The sequence below is a fragment of the Loxodonta africana genome, chromosome 7 (genome assembly GCF_030014295.1).
Source record: "Loxodonta africana isolate mLoxAfr1 chromosome 7, mLoxAfr1.hap2, whole genome shotgun sequence".
NCBI lineage: Eukaryota > Metazoa > Chordata > Mammalia > Proboscidea > Elephantidae > Loxodonta > Loxodonta africana.
This window is the reverse complement of record NC_087348.1, coordinates 104,236,165-104,253,862: the sequence shown is the minus strand read 5'-3', so window position 1 is coordinate 104,253,862 and position 17,698 is coordinate 104,236,165. Positions and strand designations below refer to the sequence as shown.

Below are 17,698 nucleotides of genomic sequence, written 5' to 3'. Positions count from 1 at the left end.
ATATGGTGTGAAATATGGGTCCAACTTCATTCTTTTCTGTGTGGAAATCTGGTTGACCATTGATGTCTGGATTTATTTCTGGACGCTCAATTCTATTCCATTGCCCTATATGTCTGTCTTTGTACTAGTACCACACTACTTTGATTATTTTAGTTTTGTAGAAAATTTTTAAATTAGGAACTGTGAGTCTTCCTGCTTTGATACTCTTTTTCAAGATTGCTTTGGCTTTTGGGGGCCTATGCAATTCCACGTAAATTTGAGGATTGACTTTTCTATTTCCGCAAAAAACGCTGTTGGAATTTTGATAGGGATTATGTTGAATCTGTACATTGCTTTGAGTAGTATTGACAACAGTATTAAGTCTACTAATCTGTGAACAAAGGATATCTTTCCATTTATTTAGGTCTTCATTAATTTCTTCCAGTGTTTTACAGTTTGCAGCGTATTATGGTGTTGTTAGGTGCCGTTGAGTCGGTTCCGACCCATAGCGACCCTGTGCAAAACAAAACGAAACACTGCCCGGTCCTGTGCCATCCTTAAAATCGTTGTTATGCTTGAACTCATTGTTGCAGCCACTGTGTCAATCCACCTCGTTGAAGGTCTTCTTCTTTTCCCCCGACCCTGTACTCTGCCAAGCATGGTGTCCTTCTCCAGGGACTGATCCCTCCTGACAACATGTCCAAAGTATGTAAGACGCAATCTCGCCATCGTTGCCTCTAAGGAGCATTCTGGCCGCACTTCTTCCAAGACAGATTTGTTCGTTCTTTTGGCAGTCCATGGTATATTCAATATTCTTTGCCAACACCACAATTCAAAGGCGTCAATTCATCTTTGGTCTTCCTTATTCATTATCCAGCGTTCACATGCATATGATGCAATTGAAAATACCATGGCTTGGGTCAGGCGCACCTTAGTATTCAAGGTGACATCTTTGCTCCTCAACGCTTTAAAGAGGTCCTTTGTGGCAGATTTACGTAATGCAATGAATCTCCTTGATTGCTGCTTCCATGGCTGTTGATTGTGGATCCAAGTAAAATGAAATTATTGACAACTTCAGTCTTTTCTCCGTTTATCGTGATGTTGCTCATTGGTCCAGTTGTGAGGATTTTTGTTTTCTTTATGTTGAGGTGTAATCCATACTGAAGGCTGTGGTCTTTGATCTTCCTTAATAAGTGCTTCAAGTCCTCTTCACCTTCAGCAAGCAAAGTTGTGTCATCTGTATAACGCAGGTTGTTAATGAGTCTTCCTGCAATACCGATGCCCCGTTCTTCTTCATATAGTCCAGCGTCTCGGATTATTTGTTCAGCATACAGATTAAATAGGTATGGTGAAAGAATACAGCCCTGACGCACACCTTTCTTGACTTTAAACCAATCAGTTCAGTGTATATATTACATTTATTAATACCTCTAACTAGGTGTGTGGTGTAACTAGGTCATGCTTATGTAATAAAATTCAGATTGTCATTCTTATTAAGTAGCTAAAACCCTACTGTTAATTAGTACATGAAGAACATATCTAATTGAATATTTTTGTTGCTTTTCTATGTTAGATGACGTTTCATTTATTTTGACTGATGTCCTGATTTTCATGAAATTCTTAATATTTGTACCATTTCAGGCCCCTAGCAGCCTTCTTGATGCTTTGGAACAACATTTAGCTTCCTTGGAAGGAAAGAAAATCAAAGACTCTACAGCTGCAAGCAGGTACATTATTCTTTGTAAGCAAAGAGCGGGAATAGAAGGATCCAGCTCAAGTTCTAAGAGTCCCAACTTCATAGAGTTGCTGCCAGGATTAAATGGGTTAATGCATGTAAACTTTTAGAATAATCGTGACCTCAATAAATGTCAGTCTCACTTAAGAGGTTGATACTGACTGCTTGGTTTAGAATTGTGTTCATAGTATCAAAATTTCTCTTAAACTTGATAAAATACATTAATTTGTATGGTGCTTCATAATTATAAGATGCCTTTGCATTAATTCGATTAGCTCTCACAATAGCCCTGTGAAGTATGCATTGGTAATACTCAGCTCCAAACCTAGAATGTCTAACACCAAGTTTTACCTTCTTTTTCTAATGCTATTTCATGTGGTTGGTTATTGACATGTTTTATGCAGCCTGTTAGGCTTTGAGTTGATTTCCAAGACTAAGACCAGTTAACCTAGCAATATTGTAAGTAACAAAAATCCTGTTGTATTTGCCTTGTGAACATGATTTTTGTTTTGGGTAGTGACTTGAGTAATTTTGATGTTTTCTTAATAAAATTTCTTTTTACGAGTATGAGCGGAGGGTTTGTATAAAGTATAAAGGGAATTTTCCTTTGCTTCTTTTCAGACTTTTTTATTATTGTTTCAGAACTTTTTTTTTTCTTTAAGCAGCACTGAAGTATTTTGTAAAGGAAATTATACTTGTTAAAATGTCATTACCAGATTTTAATACTTACCTTTAACTCTGGATGTATTTTTTGAATTTTTTTTGTAAATTTTTAGAAAATCCAAAACGATAAAGCCCAGTCATCTGAAAAAGGAATGAAAAATATATCCAAGAAATTAAAATACACTGATTTACCTCAGTTAGTATGTAAGAAACTCGGTAGTTCTTACCTGTCAGGGCTTTCCTTGGGGAGTATATGAGCGCTTTCCCAATTGGTTCTCTCTTGGGACATAGAAGCAGCTGTGTCCCCCACCCTATGGTGAACGCTTTCCACAGTCTAACATTTATTTAGAAAAGCAGTGACTCTGCATGTAAATCAGCATTGTTCTAATTGTTATAACTCTGTAGGTCAATGGGTAGAATATTTCATCTGAAGTACTCGTTTTGACTCCAGGGTTAAGTTCAGAATTATAGTGCCTAGCCACGGCAAGGTTGACAGACCATTTCATGACTTGTTTGTGCTGTAATGTGTTTGGCAAAAAACCAAATTACCTGTGTCCGATTACCCTAGGGCGACAACACTTTCTAATGCAGTCTCTTCCTTGGCAAGCACTGGCCTATCTCTAACCAAAGTGGATGAAAGGGAAAAGCAGGCAGCGTTAGAGGAAGAACAGGCCCGTTTAAAAGCTTTAAAGGTAGGTGTATACATTCTCTTTATTTGAAAAAACAAGTGGTGTTCAGAAAGTAAAAGTCTATACAGGAATGGCAGTATTTAATGTAAAGGTATCTAAATGAAGTAAAACTCAGTAGTCTTAATTTTTCATCCTGACAACAAATGGAAACCCTGGTGGCGTAGTGGTTAAGAATTCGGCTGTTAACAAAAAGGTCAGCAGTTTGAATCCACCAGGTGCTCATTGGGACCCTATGGGGCAATTCTGCTCTGTCCTCTAGGGTCTCTGTGAATTGACTCCACGATAGTGGGTTTGGTTTGGTTTGGTTTTTCGTTTTAACAATGAATGACTGAATGAAACGGCTAGCAAATACCTTTCTGCTATCAAAGCAAAAAAGGAAACCCTGGTGGCATAGTGGTTAAGTGCTATGGCTGCTAACCAAAAGGTCGGCAGTTCAAATCCACCAGGCACTCCTTGGAAACTCTATGGGACAGTTCTACTCTGTCCTATAGGGTCGCTATGAGTCAGAATCTACTCGACGGCAGTGGGTTTTATCAAAGCAAAATGAGAAAATGCTTTCTTTCAATAGGAACAGCGACTAAAAGAACTTGCAAAGAAACCTCATACCTCTTTAACAACTGCAGCCTCTCCTGTGTCCACCTCAGCAGGAGGCATAATGACTGCACCAGCCATTGACATATTTTCTACCCCTAGTTCTTCTAATAGGTAGGTGAGAGGTTAAACTTTTGAATATTTAGGTTAAAAGTCTTATAATAGAAAATTTGCAAAGCTTTGCGGGTTTGCTTTGATGTGTAATTTTATAATCATAAGCACAGGAAGTGGTGATAAATGGTGGTAGTATAATACCTAAATGTAATCTGGAACACAGTACCAGAGCTTTGTTGCCAAGTTTCTTCAGTATTGAAGCCTACCAGACCAACTCTTAATAATCTTGTCTGATTTAAGCTACTTAACAATGGATCTCTAGTATTTCCAGGCAAATTAGAACAGTTGACTTTTTTCACCTGTCCTATTTTTTTTACCTCATAATGTTTGAAAATAGAAATTTGGAAGCCAGGCTCTGGTTTGAATCCTGGCTTTATTACTTTTAAACTTTTTTAAGATCTCAGATTCCAAATGAGATAATGTATGGTCTAGATCAGTGTTCTTAATCTTTGCTAAAAAATTAAGCATCAGAATTACCCAGAGGGTGTATTAAACCACAGATTTCTCAGCCCCACCCTCAGAGTTTTTGATTCAGTAAGTCTAGGCTGAAGGTCAAGAATTTTTATTTCTAATAAGCTCCCAGGTGACTAGAATTTAGCACAGTGGTTGGCATATAAGAGATCCATAGAGCGTGGTAGGGTTTTTTCCTTTGATTTTGTTGTTGTCGCTATTTATTAACTAGGCCTTAAAAAGTTCCCTACTGCCTGTTGACTCTTGTTGCATCTCATTGTAAGTTTTACTAACTCAGCTGCTGCCTGCTCCATGTGTTCTGAATTGCTGTCTCTTCCCTGAAATCCTAGTGTGTGTTTGTTGAATTTAGGTTTGTGTTTTTCTTTCAGGTTTTTGTTTTTTTGGAAGCTGCTTTCTTTAATCCCTACTGAACCTAGTAAGAGGCACATTCGCATCTTGGGTACCTGAAAAGAATTCTGGTTTAGGAAAGATAAATGGGAAGAATGTTGAATGTTTGAGGATAAAACATATTATTGGATAAAGAACTAATCTGACTGTTTTATTTCACTTATATACTAAAAAATTGCACCCCTTTAGATAGTGGAGTTAGAATGGCAGGACAAATCTTAACAGCCCGTTTAAATAATATTTATTTTACATTCTCTATTTTTCCCAAATGCATTTGTAATTACACTTACTCTCCCTTACCGACTGTCTCGTTATCCGACATTTTGCTTTTACAACAATAGTAAAAAATCTGCTATCTGATTATTTTGCACATTAATGACATATGTCTGGCAGTAACAAATGTCAAGGTGTGAGGCAAGAGTTAACACTGGCCGTGATGGAAGATATAAGATCCACTTAAGCTTTTGACTTCTCAGGTTTCTTGGGCTACTGGTGCCCCACTTATTATATGTGCTGCTGCTTGATGTCTGGGAAACACAAGTCCCACTTATATTTCGCGTAACAACCTGGTCTTTAGAACCTAACCATGCTGATAAGTGGGAAGTGGGTGTATATCTGTAATATTGAGATGAAGTAATGTTAAGAAATTCTGATTGACTAGGAAATTTTTGGACAGGAGATTTTTCTGTTTTAAGTCAGGCTTAAAGGCTTTAAAAAACTATGCTCAGCAAGATTATATTGTTTAAATATGTAGTTTGTAATATACCTTTTCATAGATGCAGGGAATAGATGAATGATAGATCTGTACTTTTCATATCTAAACTTAAGGTACACATCTTTCTCACTAAGAAAAATTTTAAAGTATTTTTATATAATGAGTTTATGTATAAAACTATTTTACATCTAAGAGACATGTCTTCAAAACTTCTTTTATTGAGTGTATGTAAGATAAAAATTACCTATGCCAGGATACCGCTATTTAGTTTGCTAATTACAGGCCTAAAACAGCCTCTTTCTGGCATCTTTTTTTGGGTTGATATTCCTTAATCACTTAAAAGCCATGGGGTGAGGAATATAATATGTAAATAGTATCCCCTGGAGGTGTGCAATGGGGTGACTCTGTTATGAGCTTGTACCATATATACACGTATAATTTTCTCCCTGTATTATCGATACGTTGTTTGGTTATAAAGGCAGTGCAGGTGAGGTTAAAAGGATGTTTTACTTTATTAGGGGCATTGATATTGTAAATGTGATTCAAGTTCTTTGAAGATTAAAAATAGGAAAAAATTCTAATTGTCATGATGTTTTATATTTCATAATCATGTTGTTTAAGTTTATTTCAGTGAGGAAATCTGAATTTTCCTGGGGAAACCCTTGATCTTTTCAAGAAGGGCTTTTGTTATCTGAACTCTGTGTATGGTGCTTGAATATTTTTTCTAGGCCTCCTTGGAAATAGGCTGTTACATGAGGAGTGTGTAATTATTATCTCACTGAAACTGTTCCTCATTTTGAGATTTGTGTAATTGAGTTTTTTTCTTACTTATCTTTTTAATGTTTTTATTTGGGGATGGTGGCAAATGTGGCAACATTTACCTAATAAATATTTTCGAAATATCTTTGTAGCACTTCAAAGCTGCCAAATGATCTGCTTGATTTGCAGCAGCCAACTTTTCACCCCTCTGTACATTCTATGTCAACTGCTTCTCAGGTAGCAAGTACGTGGGGAGGTAAGCATTAATGAATTCTTTCTTGTATAGCCGTCTCTCCTCCCCGTTCTGTAGTGTTTAATTATTTCGAGTGTGTTTCGTTATACTTGATGCTTAAGAAATTGAGAAATATTAAGATGGTGATGAAATAAGTTTGTTCCTTAAAGACATTTTCATTAATTTACAAATGTAATTTTGGAATTTAGATTACATTATGAAATGAGGTTTAATAAAGATGAAATGAAATGTAAGACAAAGGACCAAATATGTGCAAGTATAAAATCATTCTTTCAATATTGGGGTCCTGTTCCATAATCAGAAGATGCCTATTGGCTATTTTACTATTGGATAAAAAAAAAGAAAATTATTTGAGGAGGAAAAACTCATCTTGTTTAAGTATATAATAAATAAGGTTCTAGTAAAACACAGATGGTGTTATCATACAATGAACCGTGTTCTGACTGGGAATCTCATGACAAACTTTTGTATTTAAAATGTTGATTTAATTTAAACTTATCAGATTTTAATATTCAAGGAGTTTTCTGCCAGTACTAGCAAGAATGTTTATTGCCCTTGGGTAGTTTTTTGATCTTAATGTGACCATGTCATTTAGTTTCCTTGCTTCGTTGAAGGAGGGAAGCCTAGTTCGTGTCAACATTTAAGCAGTTTTACTTGGAAATTTAGTACATTTTCAGATAGTCTCTTTTGCTTGGTTTTGGTACTTCTGTTTGTATGTGTGTATGTATTATTTTAAGAACCCCTGGTGGCGCAGTGGTTAAAGTGCTCAGCTGCTAACTAAAAGGTTGGTAGTTTGAACCCACCAGCTGCTCTGCGAGAAAAAGATGTGGCAGACTACTTCTATAAAGATTTCTGACCTTGGAAATCCTGTGGGGCAGTTGTACTCTGTCCTGTAGGGTCACTATGAGTTGAAACCAACTCAACAGCAATGAATTTGCTTTTTGATTGATGAATTATTTTTTAAGCACCCAAAAATTGTTTGGGAGAGGAAGAAGATATTTTGGGAAAGAAGGACACTGTCTAAGTAGAGAGTGGCAAGCTACCTTAGAATTTATATTGGTTCACATGTAAAATCTGAATTGATAGGCTTACTTATCGTAGCAAAGAGAAATTGTTCTGAGTTTTTACGGTTTATAGATGAGGCTTTTTAAATCTTTATTGTTAGGATTTGAGCATTTAAGGTTTTTTTGGTTATTTTTTGTACTTAATTACTTAAGACTGAATTCTGTGTACTAGATTGTAAGCTCTGAAAGCAGGATTTTATTAATATTTTGTTCACTACTATGTCTTCAGTGACTACAATATTAACATACAGTAGGTGCTTTGTAAATATTTGTTGAATGAATGTGCATTTTCTGTTTTTCTGGAAAAGTTACCTCTATTTCAAGATGGGACAAGGAACAGGGATAGTGAAACTTTAGGGAAACACTAGATTTTTAGACTACTTTTATGAGCCTTAACTTGGTAAAAATTAACTTACTCAAGGTTAGTTTAATTTAGCTAAGTCTATAATTACTAAAAATGGTATGATAGTTTAAAGTCAATAAAGATTTTAAATTATTTCAGAATGAACTCTAGATTGCAAATTTAGGTTAAGAAAGCAGTTTTTTAATATCTAAATGATATGTCCTGATTTTAGGATTTTTAATCTGCTGACACATTACATACTTATTTTCTGCCTTATTGTGAATTGCTTTAGAAAAGGTTAGTGGAATTAATGTGACCATTTAAGCAGTTTTAGGTGGTTTCCTTTTTTTTTTTTTTTTTTAATTTATCAAATGTAGTCTTTCTAAAACTAAGGATAAAAATTTGTTTTTCTAAATAAATTAGAAATTTTACAAGGCTTACTGAGAACTAATATAATTAATATTTCAAATAAACTGAACTGTAAAATTCTTAAATGTTTTGGCTGGACATCATGTACGATGAACTCTAACAATGACAAGTTAAAGTTATGCTTGGAATTGTTGAGCTCATATATTAAGGTGGATAGACTATAGAACAATTTTAAGTAATTTCAGTCTGTAAGTTTGTCTATGTCCTGTTAGTAGAAAAAATTATAGTAGTTGTATGTGAATAAACATGTTTGAATATATTTAATCATACGTGTTATTTTTCTCTTTTAGGTTATTTTGCTTTATGTGCTGTTTTCATAAAAAATTGTCCCATATTTTAACATTCAGCTTGCTGTATATGAATAAGACTGCTAAAAGTGTTAAGAGTATAAATCAGTACAGTGAGAGCAGAGGCAAAAGCAATTATGCCATTATTTTTCCAAAAGCTTACCATTGCTTATGGGAAAAGGAATGTGATCTTGACTATGATCCCCTCAATATAAGCATGATTAAAACCTGTCTTCACTTTCATGTGAAGATACTTCTAAGTTGTCAGTAATTTCAGGGTTTTGACTGCTGAATGATTGGATAGCTGAATAGTATTTTAACTGAAGTACTTTTAATGCTTCCTAATTCAGTCAGTATATTGTTCATGTCTCTGACATTCAGATTAAGATTTTATTTTTAAAATTAAATTAGACTGAGGTAATGAAATAAATCTCATATATAAAAAACTTTGATAATAACAGTGAATTCCTAAATGCATTTTGAAATTAACCATTTACCTGAACACCTTAAATAGGTAACATTTTGTATCATGCTGATCTTGTAGCTATAACAAGGCATAGGTATGATATTTTTGGCAATTCTAAAATCTTATTCTAGGCTTCTCTTGCTTTCATTTACTAAAAATAAATGCTAATAACAGACGCGATATTTACTTTTATTATCATAAACACCAGAGAAATAATGTGTATTCCCATCAGGTTAGTGATAAGGTAGAGTTAAGGGAAGAACAGTTTGTATGCTTACATGAAAGACATTTTAAGATTCCACCTAAAAATGGACATGAGAACACAAGCTCTCCTGTTTCCCTCATTGCATTATTAATGAGCCTTTGGTCTTTCAAGAAATGGTCTGGAGTCTAAGCAAGCACTTGGTTGAATACTAATATCTGAGAAGACTTATGTTTTTATCACCCCGAAAACTCTGAGTTACAGCAGATCTAAAAAATACACAGTAGTTATCAGCTCTGTGCACTGTTAACATATTTTAGGATTTCAAATTTTAAATCAAGTAAAATAGAATGATCCATTCTGAGCCTTAATTTGCTTTGCTTGTGTCATGTTGTGCATGATACACATAACATTTTCTACAAAAAAAAAAAATTCATTTTCTATTGTATAAATGTAGCTATCAGGCTGTTATTACTTCAAGATGATAATAATGACTGTGGTGTTATTTTAATCTTGGTTTTAAATTTTTGGATTATTTTTAAATGACTATATAGGAAACCCTGGTGTCATAGTGGTTAAGTACTACAGCTGCTAACCAAAAGGTCTGCAGTTCAAATCCGCCAGGCGCTTCTTGGAAATTCTACAGGGCAGCTCTACTCTGTCCTATAGGGTCACTATGAGTTGGAATCGACTTGACGGCAGCGGGTTTTTTTTTTTTTTTTTTTTTTAGTGTAGTATAAAAATAAACTTTTAAAGAATAATGAGAAAAATAATGTGAAAAAAAAACTACCTTAAAAAGTTTAAAGGATTTAGGGTAGAGTTGCCAACTTAGGTAGGGTTTAAGTTGCAATAGCTGGAACGTGATTATTATTTCTCATTGAATTTGTTTTCTTTTTTGTAATATAGTGTCAATCTGTCACTGATAAATTAACATCATTTAGATTATCTATAGTGTTCTGTCAAATAGATTCAAAACTGGTTTTCCTTATTGGCTGATTAAAAATACATGTGTTTACAGATTTATGTATATTCCTCTCGAGGATACTTGACACAATAGGAGATTATTGAAATTAGGTGCTTGGATAAAACAGTAGCAATTAATAGAACAGCAGATAACTAGTTACCTTTCCCAAACATGTCTGTTTATTTAAATGCATCTCTTAAAGAAATGCATGTTCTCTTTTTCAGGTGAACTTCTCTCATGGCTTCTTTTATATGGAAGGCTAGAGAGATGTTTTGTCTTTCTTACTTGCCCAACAAAATTATAATGGATGTTAAAAACTGCCACCATTAAGTATCTAAAAACAGTACTTTGAACCTAACTGGTCAACACTAAACTTCATGCAGCTGCTTTCTTATGTAAGCAGGGATTAGAGTGGCCTTTGTTACATTTTTATTTTTGTACAAAAAACTAACTCTTGTATCTGACTATTTCTGAATTAGTTTTTCTGATTTTTTTTTTCCCCTTATTCCATTTCGTTGGGGAGTGGATGAGTGAGAAATACGTTGAAACATGATCGTTGGAGTTTGAGTAGTATATCAGCATATTTTGAAACTTTCGTAGAACTTTTGGATGTGAATATAATGTTCCATAGGAATGCTTAATTCCTAGAAAGGTTCTCATTTGATACAAAAATGGAAGTTTTATCAAAAAGATTTTTGTGCTTGAACCCATGACCTAACTATTTTCTTGATAGTTCCCTTTCTCAAACAGCTGAATTTGGGTTTGTTGAACACTTTAATTTACTGACTTTAAGGAAAGAGTGCCTACATTGGTCCTTAGACCATTACTTCCTTCACATTGTTCAATCATACAGTCTTACAGTAAAATATAATGCCTAATACTGTGAAGGTACCGCAGTATTATTCAGTGAAGGCCCAAAACAAGACTAACATAGATAAGAGGCTGCTGTTTAGAAATACAGGGTTGTCATCTCGTCTTTGATCGTGTTATAAGAAAAAATTGACACTGTACATTGCTATTCTTTAGTTTTTCTCTTCTCATTTACTTTTTAAATCTTAAATAAAATAAATGGCTTCCAATTATTAGAATGATCATTATCATGAATGAGATACATGTACAGTAAAAGATTCTAGAGTAACTTTAGATGTAGGATTTGATAATGATACACATCTGCTACGACTAGTAACACTTCCGTTACTCTTTCAACAAATCATTTAAAAATCTGAAATTCTTAGCTAGGCCTTCAAAGCTGTTCCCCATTTACTAAATAGCCAATCTTTTGTCTCTGTTCTTGATTTTCTGAAATCGTTTTCCCCATTGTTAGACCTTTTCTTCATCTTTATTTTTTATTTCCTTCCTTTGAACCTATGCAAAAAGTTATTTACACATGCTAGAAATTAGAAATATCCTCTTGCATCTAATTTGCATTTGCCCCTATTTTTTTATTTTATTGTTTTATTTGTGGATTTTAAAAGTTTTATTGTGATAAAATATATAACATATTTGCCATTATAAGTGTACAATTCAGTGACATTAATAACATTATTTTCAAAACTTTTTTATTACCCCAAAGAGAAACTCTGTATCCATTGAGTGATAACTCCCCATTACCACTTTCCATTCCCCACCCCAGTCTCTGGTATCCCCTAATCGACTTTCTGTCTCTATGAATTTGCCTATTTTAGCTATTCCATACAAGTGAAATCATACAATAGCCTGTCCTTTTGTGTATGACTTATTTCACTTAGCATAATGTTTTCAGGATTCATCTGTATTGTAGCATGTATTAAAACTTCAGTCCTTTTTATGGCTGAATAATATTCCATTGTATATATATGTACTATGTTTTGTTTACCCATTCATTCATTGGTGGGCACTTGGGTTATTTCCATCTTTTGGCTATTGTGGATAATGCTTCTCTGAGTATTGGTGTACAGGTATCTGCTTGAGTCCCTGCTTCCAGTTCTTTTGGGTGTATTCTTAGGAATGGAGTTGCTGGGTCATATGGTAATTCTATGTTTAACTTTTGTCTATAGCAGTGGTACCATTTTACATCCTCATACCTCTCTGTTTTTTTGAAAGTTTACTTATGTCACATACATAATCAATTGTTCATATCAGTTGTATGAATAAATACAGCTATCCCACCAAAGCCAATACATTCTCAGGTTGGGCAAGGAAAATGGGTTCTGAGTGTGTGGCTCTTCTATAGAAACATTTTGGTTATTATTCTAACTACCTGACCATTGGCTTCCTGATGTTGAATCTGTCCCTAATAGGCTGCTGTTGTTATAGACACATAAATGTTTTATCTGAGAATTCATTTTAAAATATATTAAATGCTAAATGCAGTCTTCCATCTTGGCAGTTTGATATTTTTACGTTTAAGATTAATAAACAATAATATAGCTACTACTTTTCACTTTGTGCCTGTTGACTAATTATAATACTAATTTATTTGCTTCCTTTCTTCATTTTGCTATAATGCACTTGGACTACACAGATCCTTTCTCTGCTACTGTAGATGCTGTTGATGATGCCATTCCAAGCTTAAATCCTTTCCTCACAAAAAGTAGTGGTGATGTTCACCTTCCCATTTCTTCAGATGTATCCACTTTTACTACTAGGACACCTACTCATGAAATGTTTGTTGGTAAAGTACCATTTAACCTTTTTTCCAATTAATGTTTATACTGCTAAGTATTTTTTACCTAACCATTAATTATTTTTGAGATACAGCAATAATTACTTTGAATTTTAATATCAAATTTTAAAATAAACTAAAAATCAGTAATATGGTAAGGTTTTTAAATTAACGCTATTGTCCCTAACATTAATTCAAGTTTTTGGAAAAGAAAATTTCCTTTGATGTTGAACTTTTTTTGGTGTTTTTGTTCTACTCTATTATAATACAATACTCTAGCTGTCCCCCATCACGTGCAACATCCTGGTTATTCAGAGAGTTGGTTATTAGGAGAGTTGCTTTAAGAGTATCTCTTAAACTTATTTATATAAGTGTGTGTGTGTGTGTGTGTGTGTGTGTGTGTGTGTGTGTGTTTTCCTCTGTGCTTAAGAAAGAGGGTGGTTATCACTCTTAGTAGTTATCTTAACTTTTTTTTTTTAACTGTTGCACAGTACAATTTTAGGTCGTCTAAAATCCATATGGAAACCCTGGTGGCATAGTGGTTAAGTGCCACAGCTGCTAACCAAAAGGTTGGCAGTTTGAATCCACCAGGCACTCCTTGGAAACTCTGTGGGGCACTTCTTCTCTGTCCTGTATGGTCACTATGAGTCGGAATCGACTTGACAGCAACAGGTTTTTTTTTTTTTTGATCCATACATACCCTCTGTCCCATTCTTAAGGGTCTCATTTCATTGTTAGCCCAGAGGTAAATGAAAAGTAGGAAGTATGTATTCCATTGTAGCTAGTGAGGCAGAAAAGCAACTTGAATAGCCTTTAATTGCTGTATAAAAATATACAAAAAGGCAAAATTTCATACCAGAGTTATACAGAGAAGAGTAAGTTTTTAAGGATGTAGTAAAGCTGAAATAAATGTTTTTCGAATCCTGCTAAAAAGGTGCTAAGTCTTATTTAGAAGGTGGTGAAACTGCTTTTATTCAGCTCAATAAAAGAGCTTAAGATGATACGAATTTAAACCTTTGATTATGCAATGTGCGGAAAGTCATCAGTATACCCTAAGTAGATCAGGTGGCTGCATTGTGTTAGATATATACGGGAGAAAGGAAAGTAGATGGCAAGAAAGCAAGTTAATAGTGGAGATTTGAGGAAGTGAGTTCCAAGGCTCTGCTTATGTATATCTTGTCTGATAGTTCAGGCCGTATATATACCCAAAGCATAGTGATTGATTGTAATAATTTCTTCATGCCATTGTAATACTTTAAAATTTATTTTCCATTAAAAATAATGAAACTGAATCTCACCATTTTGGAGAATTTGTCAAGTGGAGCACAATACTTGGTGGATAATGAAAGGGTTACTAGAGTTTTCCTTGGAGATTTATTTTACAGGTTTATTATTTCTATACATTTACAGAATATGAACCAGTATACATTTAGTAAGTATGGCTGCAAGTTTCTTTTTAAGTCAGTTGCCTTATTTTGGCATTATGAAACAAAGCCTCTGCATTGGTATTCTGTGATATTTCCTTGTTTAAGGTCAGAGCGGCACTTGGCTTTCAGACTGTCACATCTATATCCACTGAAGAGGGGCAGGATACAGGGCAAAAACTTAAAGTTCTAGAGGTCAGAGTTACTTCACATTCAAACAGAAGCAGAGGGAAAAGATATGGAAGCCATTGTGAGAGAGTTAATTATTCAACTTTCTAAGAAAAGTATAACAAATATTCTAGAAGTATCGTTTTCCTTGTGTTTCTTAAATTTGTGTCTATGGTTAGGGGTGAGAGGAAGACCAGAAAGCAAAGCAGATTAGTAAAGTTGATGACCAGATACTCTAAGGAGGTAGGTGCATTTGAAGCTTAAAAATCACAGAGTTGGTGGTGTAGGGTCAGCAAAGACCTCCAGAGAAAGTTGGACCAGCTCTCAACTCTCATACTGGGAAGGGAGTATTATTGCCCTTTTATGAATGAGTCAGCTGAGTTCCAGAAAAGTGAGATGCACTAAGATAACCCAGCTAGTGGAAGCAAGGCCAGGGGGGAGACCCACAGCTTTCTTAGTGTAGTGCTCTTGCCCTTGTGGAAGTACAGACTTTGATTTAACCCCTGTATTCTCTTTGAGGGCAAGTAGTAAAAGTGAAAGTACAAGGTGTTCTTTCTTTGAAAAATTTCACCTGTTAAGTGCTAATATTAAAAACAAAAATCTTACTGTTAATTATTCTTTTATGAAAATGAGTAATAAGGGGATAAGAAGAACTACTGATGTCTATCTGTTAGGTATTAGCCTAAAACAAGGGTTATCAGACTTTTTCTTAAAGGGTCAGATAGTAAATATTTTTGTCTTGCAGGCCACACAGTCTATCACAACTATTCAATTCTGCCATGATGGTGAAAGCAGCCACAGACAACACGTAAACATATGTGCTTGGCTGTGTTCCGATAAAACCTTGTTTACAAGGATTTGCAGTTGTAGTTTGCTGATCCCTGGCCTATAAAAGCCTTTTTGATAAAAAGACCTTCAACCTAAGCTAAAAGTTCCTAAGAAGTAGTAATAAAAATACCGACAGTTTATTACCAAAAGACCACCCAAGGTATGCGGTTCCTAGAGGTACATTATCTAATTAGCCAATAGCCACATGTGCCTGTATGTTAAAGACAATTAAAATTTTACTTCCTCAGTTGAACTCAACACGTTTCAAGTGCTCAGTGGCCACATGTGACTAGTAGCTCCCATATTGGACAGTGCAGATTATAGAGCCTGTTCATCATCAGAAAGTTCTGTTGGACAGCATTGCCCTAGAACAACAGTCAGCAAACTTTTCCTCTGAAGGGCCAGATAACAAATATTTCAGGCTTTACAGAACACAAAGTCTCTGTTGTACGTTTTTCTTTGTTTCTTTTCCTTTTTTTAAATAACCACACTTTAAAAATGTAGAAACCATTCTTAGTTCATTGGACTATATAAAAGCAGGCGACAGACCGTAGTCTGTCAACTCCTGCTTTATAGGGTTAAGAACAACCAGAAAAATAAGGGAACAGCCATGTAGACCCTGCCAAAAGAAAACATTTATTTGATGATATGATACTCAGTGTAATAGGCAGCTTTTTCCTCATTGAAGCCGCAAGAACACTGAATTGTCAGTCAAAAAGAGTGGGTTGTGGTCCTAGTTCTGCCATGTGCATGTCGATGAACTTGTCTGGGCCTTTTTCCTCATTGGTAAGACATTACAAGATAGGTTAGTATTGACTAAAAATCCAACTACCTAGTATTTGTTTTTCTAAAGAGATGTAGTGTTGGTTATTAAAAAAAAAAAAACTTTATTGTCAATATAATAGCTCTTTTTAAAATATAATACCATGAAGTCTCAAGTTCTTTTTTTAGTAAGTTGTCATTTGAAGAGTGCCAAGTGCTTGGATTCCCCCTGTTGTTTCGTTTTTCTCATTTACTCCATCCCACTCTTTCTATAACTGTCCCTCCTCATCTTTCTCTTCTTTTTTTCCTTTTCTTTCCTTGTATGCCTTGTCAGATTTTTTCGTGGCTCTCAAAGTGATACTAATATACCCTTATGTGCTATCAGCCCTCTACTGTAGCCAGTTATTTTGGAGGCAGGTAATGCTAGCTTTAAAATTTATCAATTTAGAAATTGAGGGTTTTTTTTCTTAAAGTGAGTTTTTTTTTTTTTTAAACTTGATAAGAAAAATATACTTGTTTGCTTTTGAAGAGCAGATAATTTTTTGCCTAATGTTGTTTGCCTTGCTTAAGTACATGGTTGTTTTGTGAATAGATGCCTACCATCTTGTTTTAATCCATACTTGGGACTTGGACATTTTCTTATCTTCAGAAGAGTTTTAATATTACAAACTTAAGGAATTTCAAGCTCTTCATATAGAGTTTAATAATAGAGCAGTAAATAATTTGAACTTGAGCAGTGTGACATGAGTTTAGGGAGAACTGGCGGGGGGGTGGGGAATGTGCTTTCCCAGACCTGCATAAAGGCTATAGAAATGGGAAGCAGTTTCTAGGGAAGCATGGCCAATTCAATATGCTTCTTTGTCTCTCCAAGTACCTAGGTAGGTTTTTGAGTAGGTTTGACACGAACAGAGAACCTACATCTTGACTTTAGTTATAAGAATTGGACATGGTTAAATGTATTTAAAGATGAGGACATTTGATGGAAAGAATATGGGTTTTTTGAGTCTAGTGAACTTGAGTTTGAATTTCAGTTCTACTACTTCCTTAAATGACTTTAAAGCAAGTATTCAATCTTTCAACGTCTCTGAGGGGTAAATGGGCTGCAGTGAGGTTTGCATATATGACTATAACATCTAGTACAGGGCCTGGCACATAAAAAATTATTAAAATGACTGTTAAAAACCATCTTATGTATTTTGACCACTTCATACTTTTTACCTAATCACCAGATATAATCTTGAACATTGATTTTTTTGTATTGCTTTTAGTTTTTAAAATTGCCAGGTTAGTCACTTTTTGACCCAGCATTTGCTGTGAAGAGCTTAAGAAGTTCATAAAATTTGAATAGTCCTAATGAAAAACATAATAAATTATTATAGCTGTAGTAATAAACATTTATTTTTCTACCTACTAGTTTATGTAAGGCAAACAATTTAGGATAAACTGAAAACCCCTAATTGATTCTGGAACCGAACAGATTAAGGTTCAGGTCTTATTTCTGCCAGTTACAAGATCTTGGACCTTGAGTCAGTTGTTTAATTTTTTAGTTTCATCCTCTGTAAAATGGGTTTAATAACAACTGTCTCATAGGGTTGTTTGGAGGTTTAAAGGGTTAAATAAGATCTTGTTTGTGAAGTCTGGTGTGGTGTTTAATGGGGCTTAATAAATGGCAGCAGTTATTTTCACAAACAAGTACAAGGCCTAACGTATTACTGAACTACCCCAAAATCCATTAACAGCCCAGTCGTCCCCCCCGCCCCC

General features: G+C 34.6%; 1 protein-coding gene across 12 annotated transcripts in view; it reads left to right on the top strand.

The window, feature by feature from the left end:
• PICALM (phosphatidylinositol binding clathrin assembly protein) overlaps nucleotides 1-17,698 on the top strand; it is a 104,438-nt gene that overhangs the window by 63,818 nt on the left and 22,922 nt on the right. For 5 of the 12 annotated variants that reach the window (XM_010598202.3, XM_064288794.1, XM_064288797.1 and 2 more), the window contains exons 9-13: nucleotides 1,621-1,706; nucleotides 2,946-3,069; nucleotides 3,635-3,771; nucleotides 6,256-6,359; nucleotides 12,615-12,764. In XM_010598202.3, coding sequence (XP_010596504.1) covers nucleotides 1,621-1,706; nucleotides 2,946-3,069; nucleotides 3,635-3,771; nucleotides 6,256-6,359; nucleotides 12,615-12,764 — 601 coding nt within the window. The remainder of the gene's footprint in view (nucleotides 1-1,620; nucleotides 1,707-2,945; nucleotides 3,070-3,634; nucleotides 3,772-6,255; nucleotides 6,360-12,614; nucleotides 12,765-17,698) is intronic. The other 7 variants (XM_064288803.1, XM_064288801.1, XM_064288802.1 and 4 more) reach the window with 2 other exon arrangements.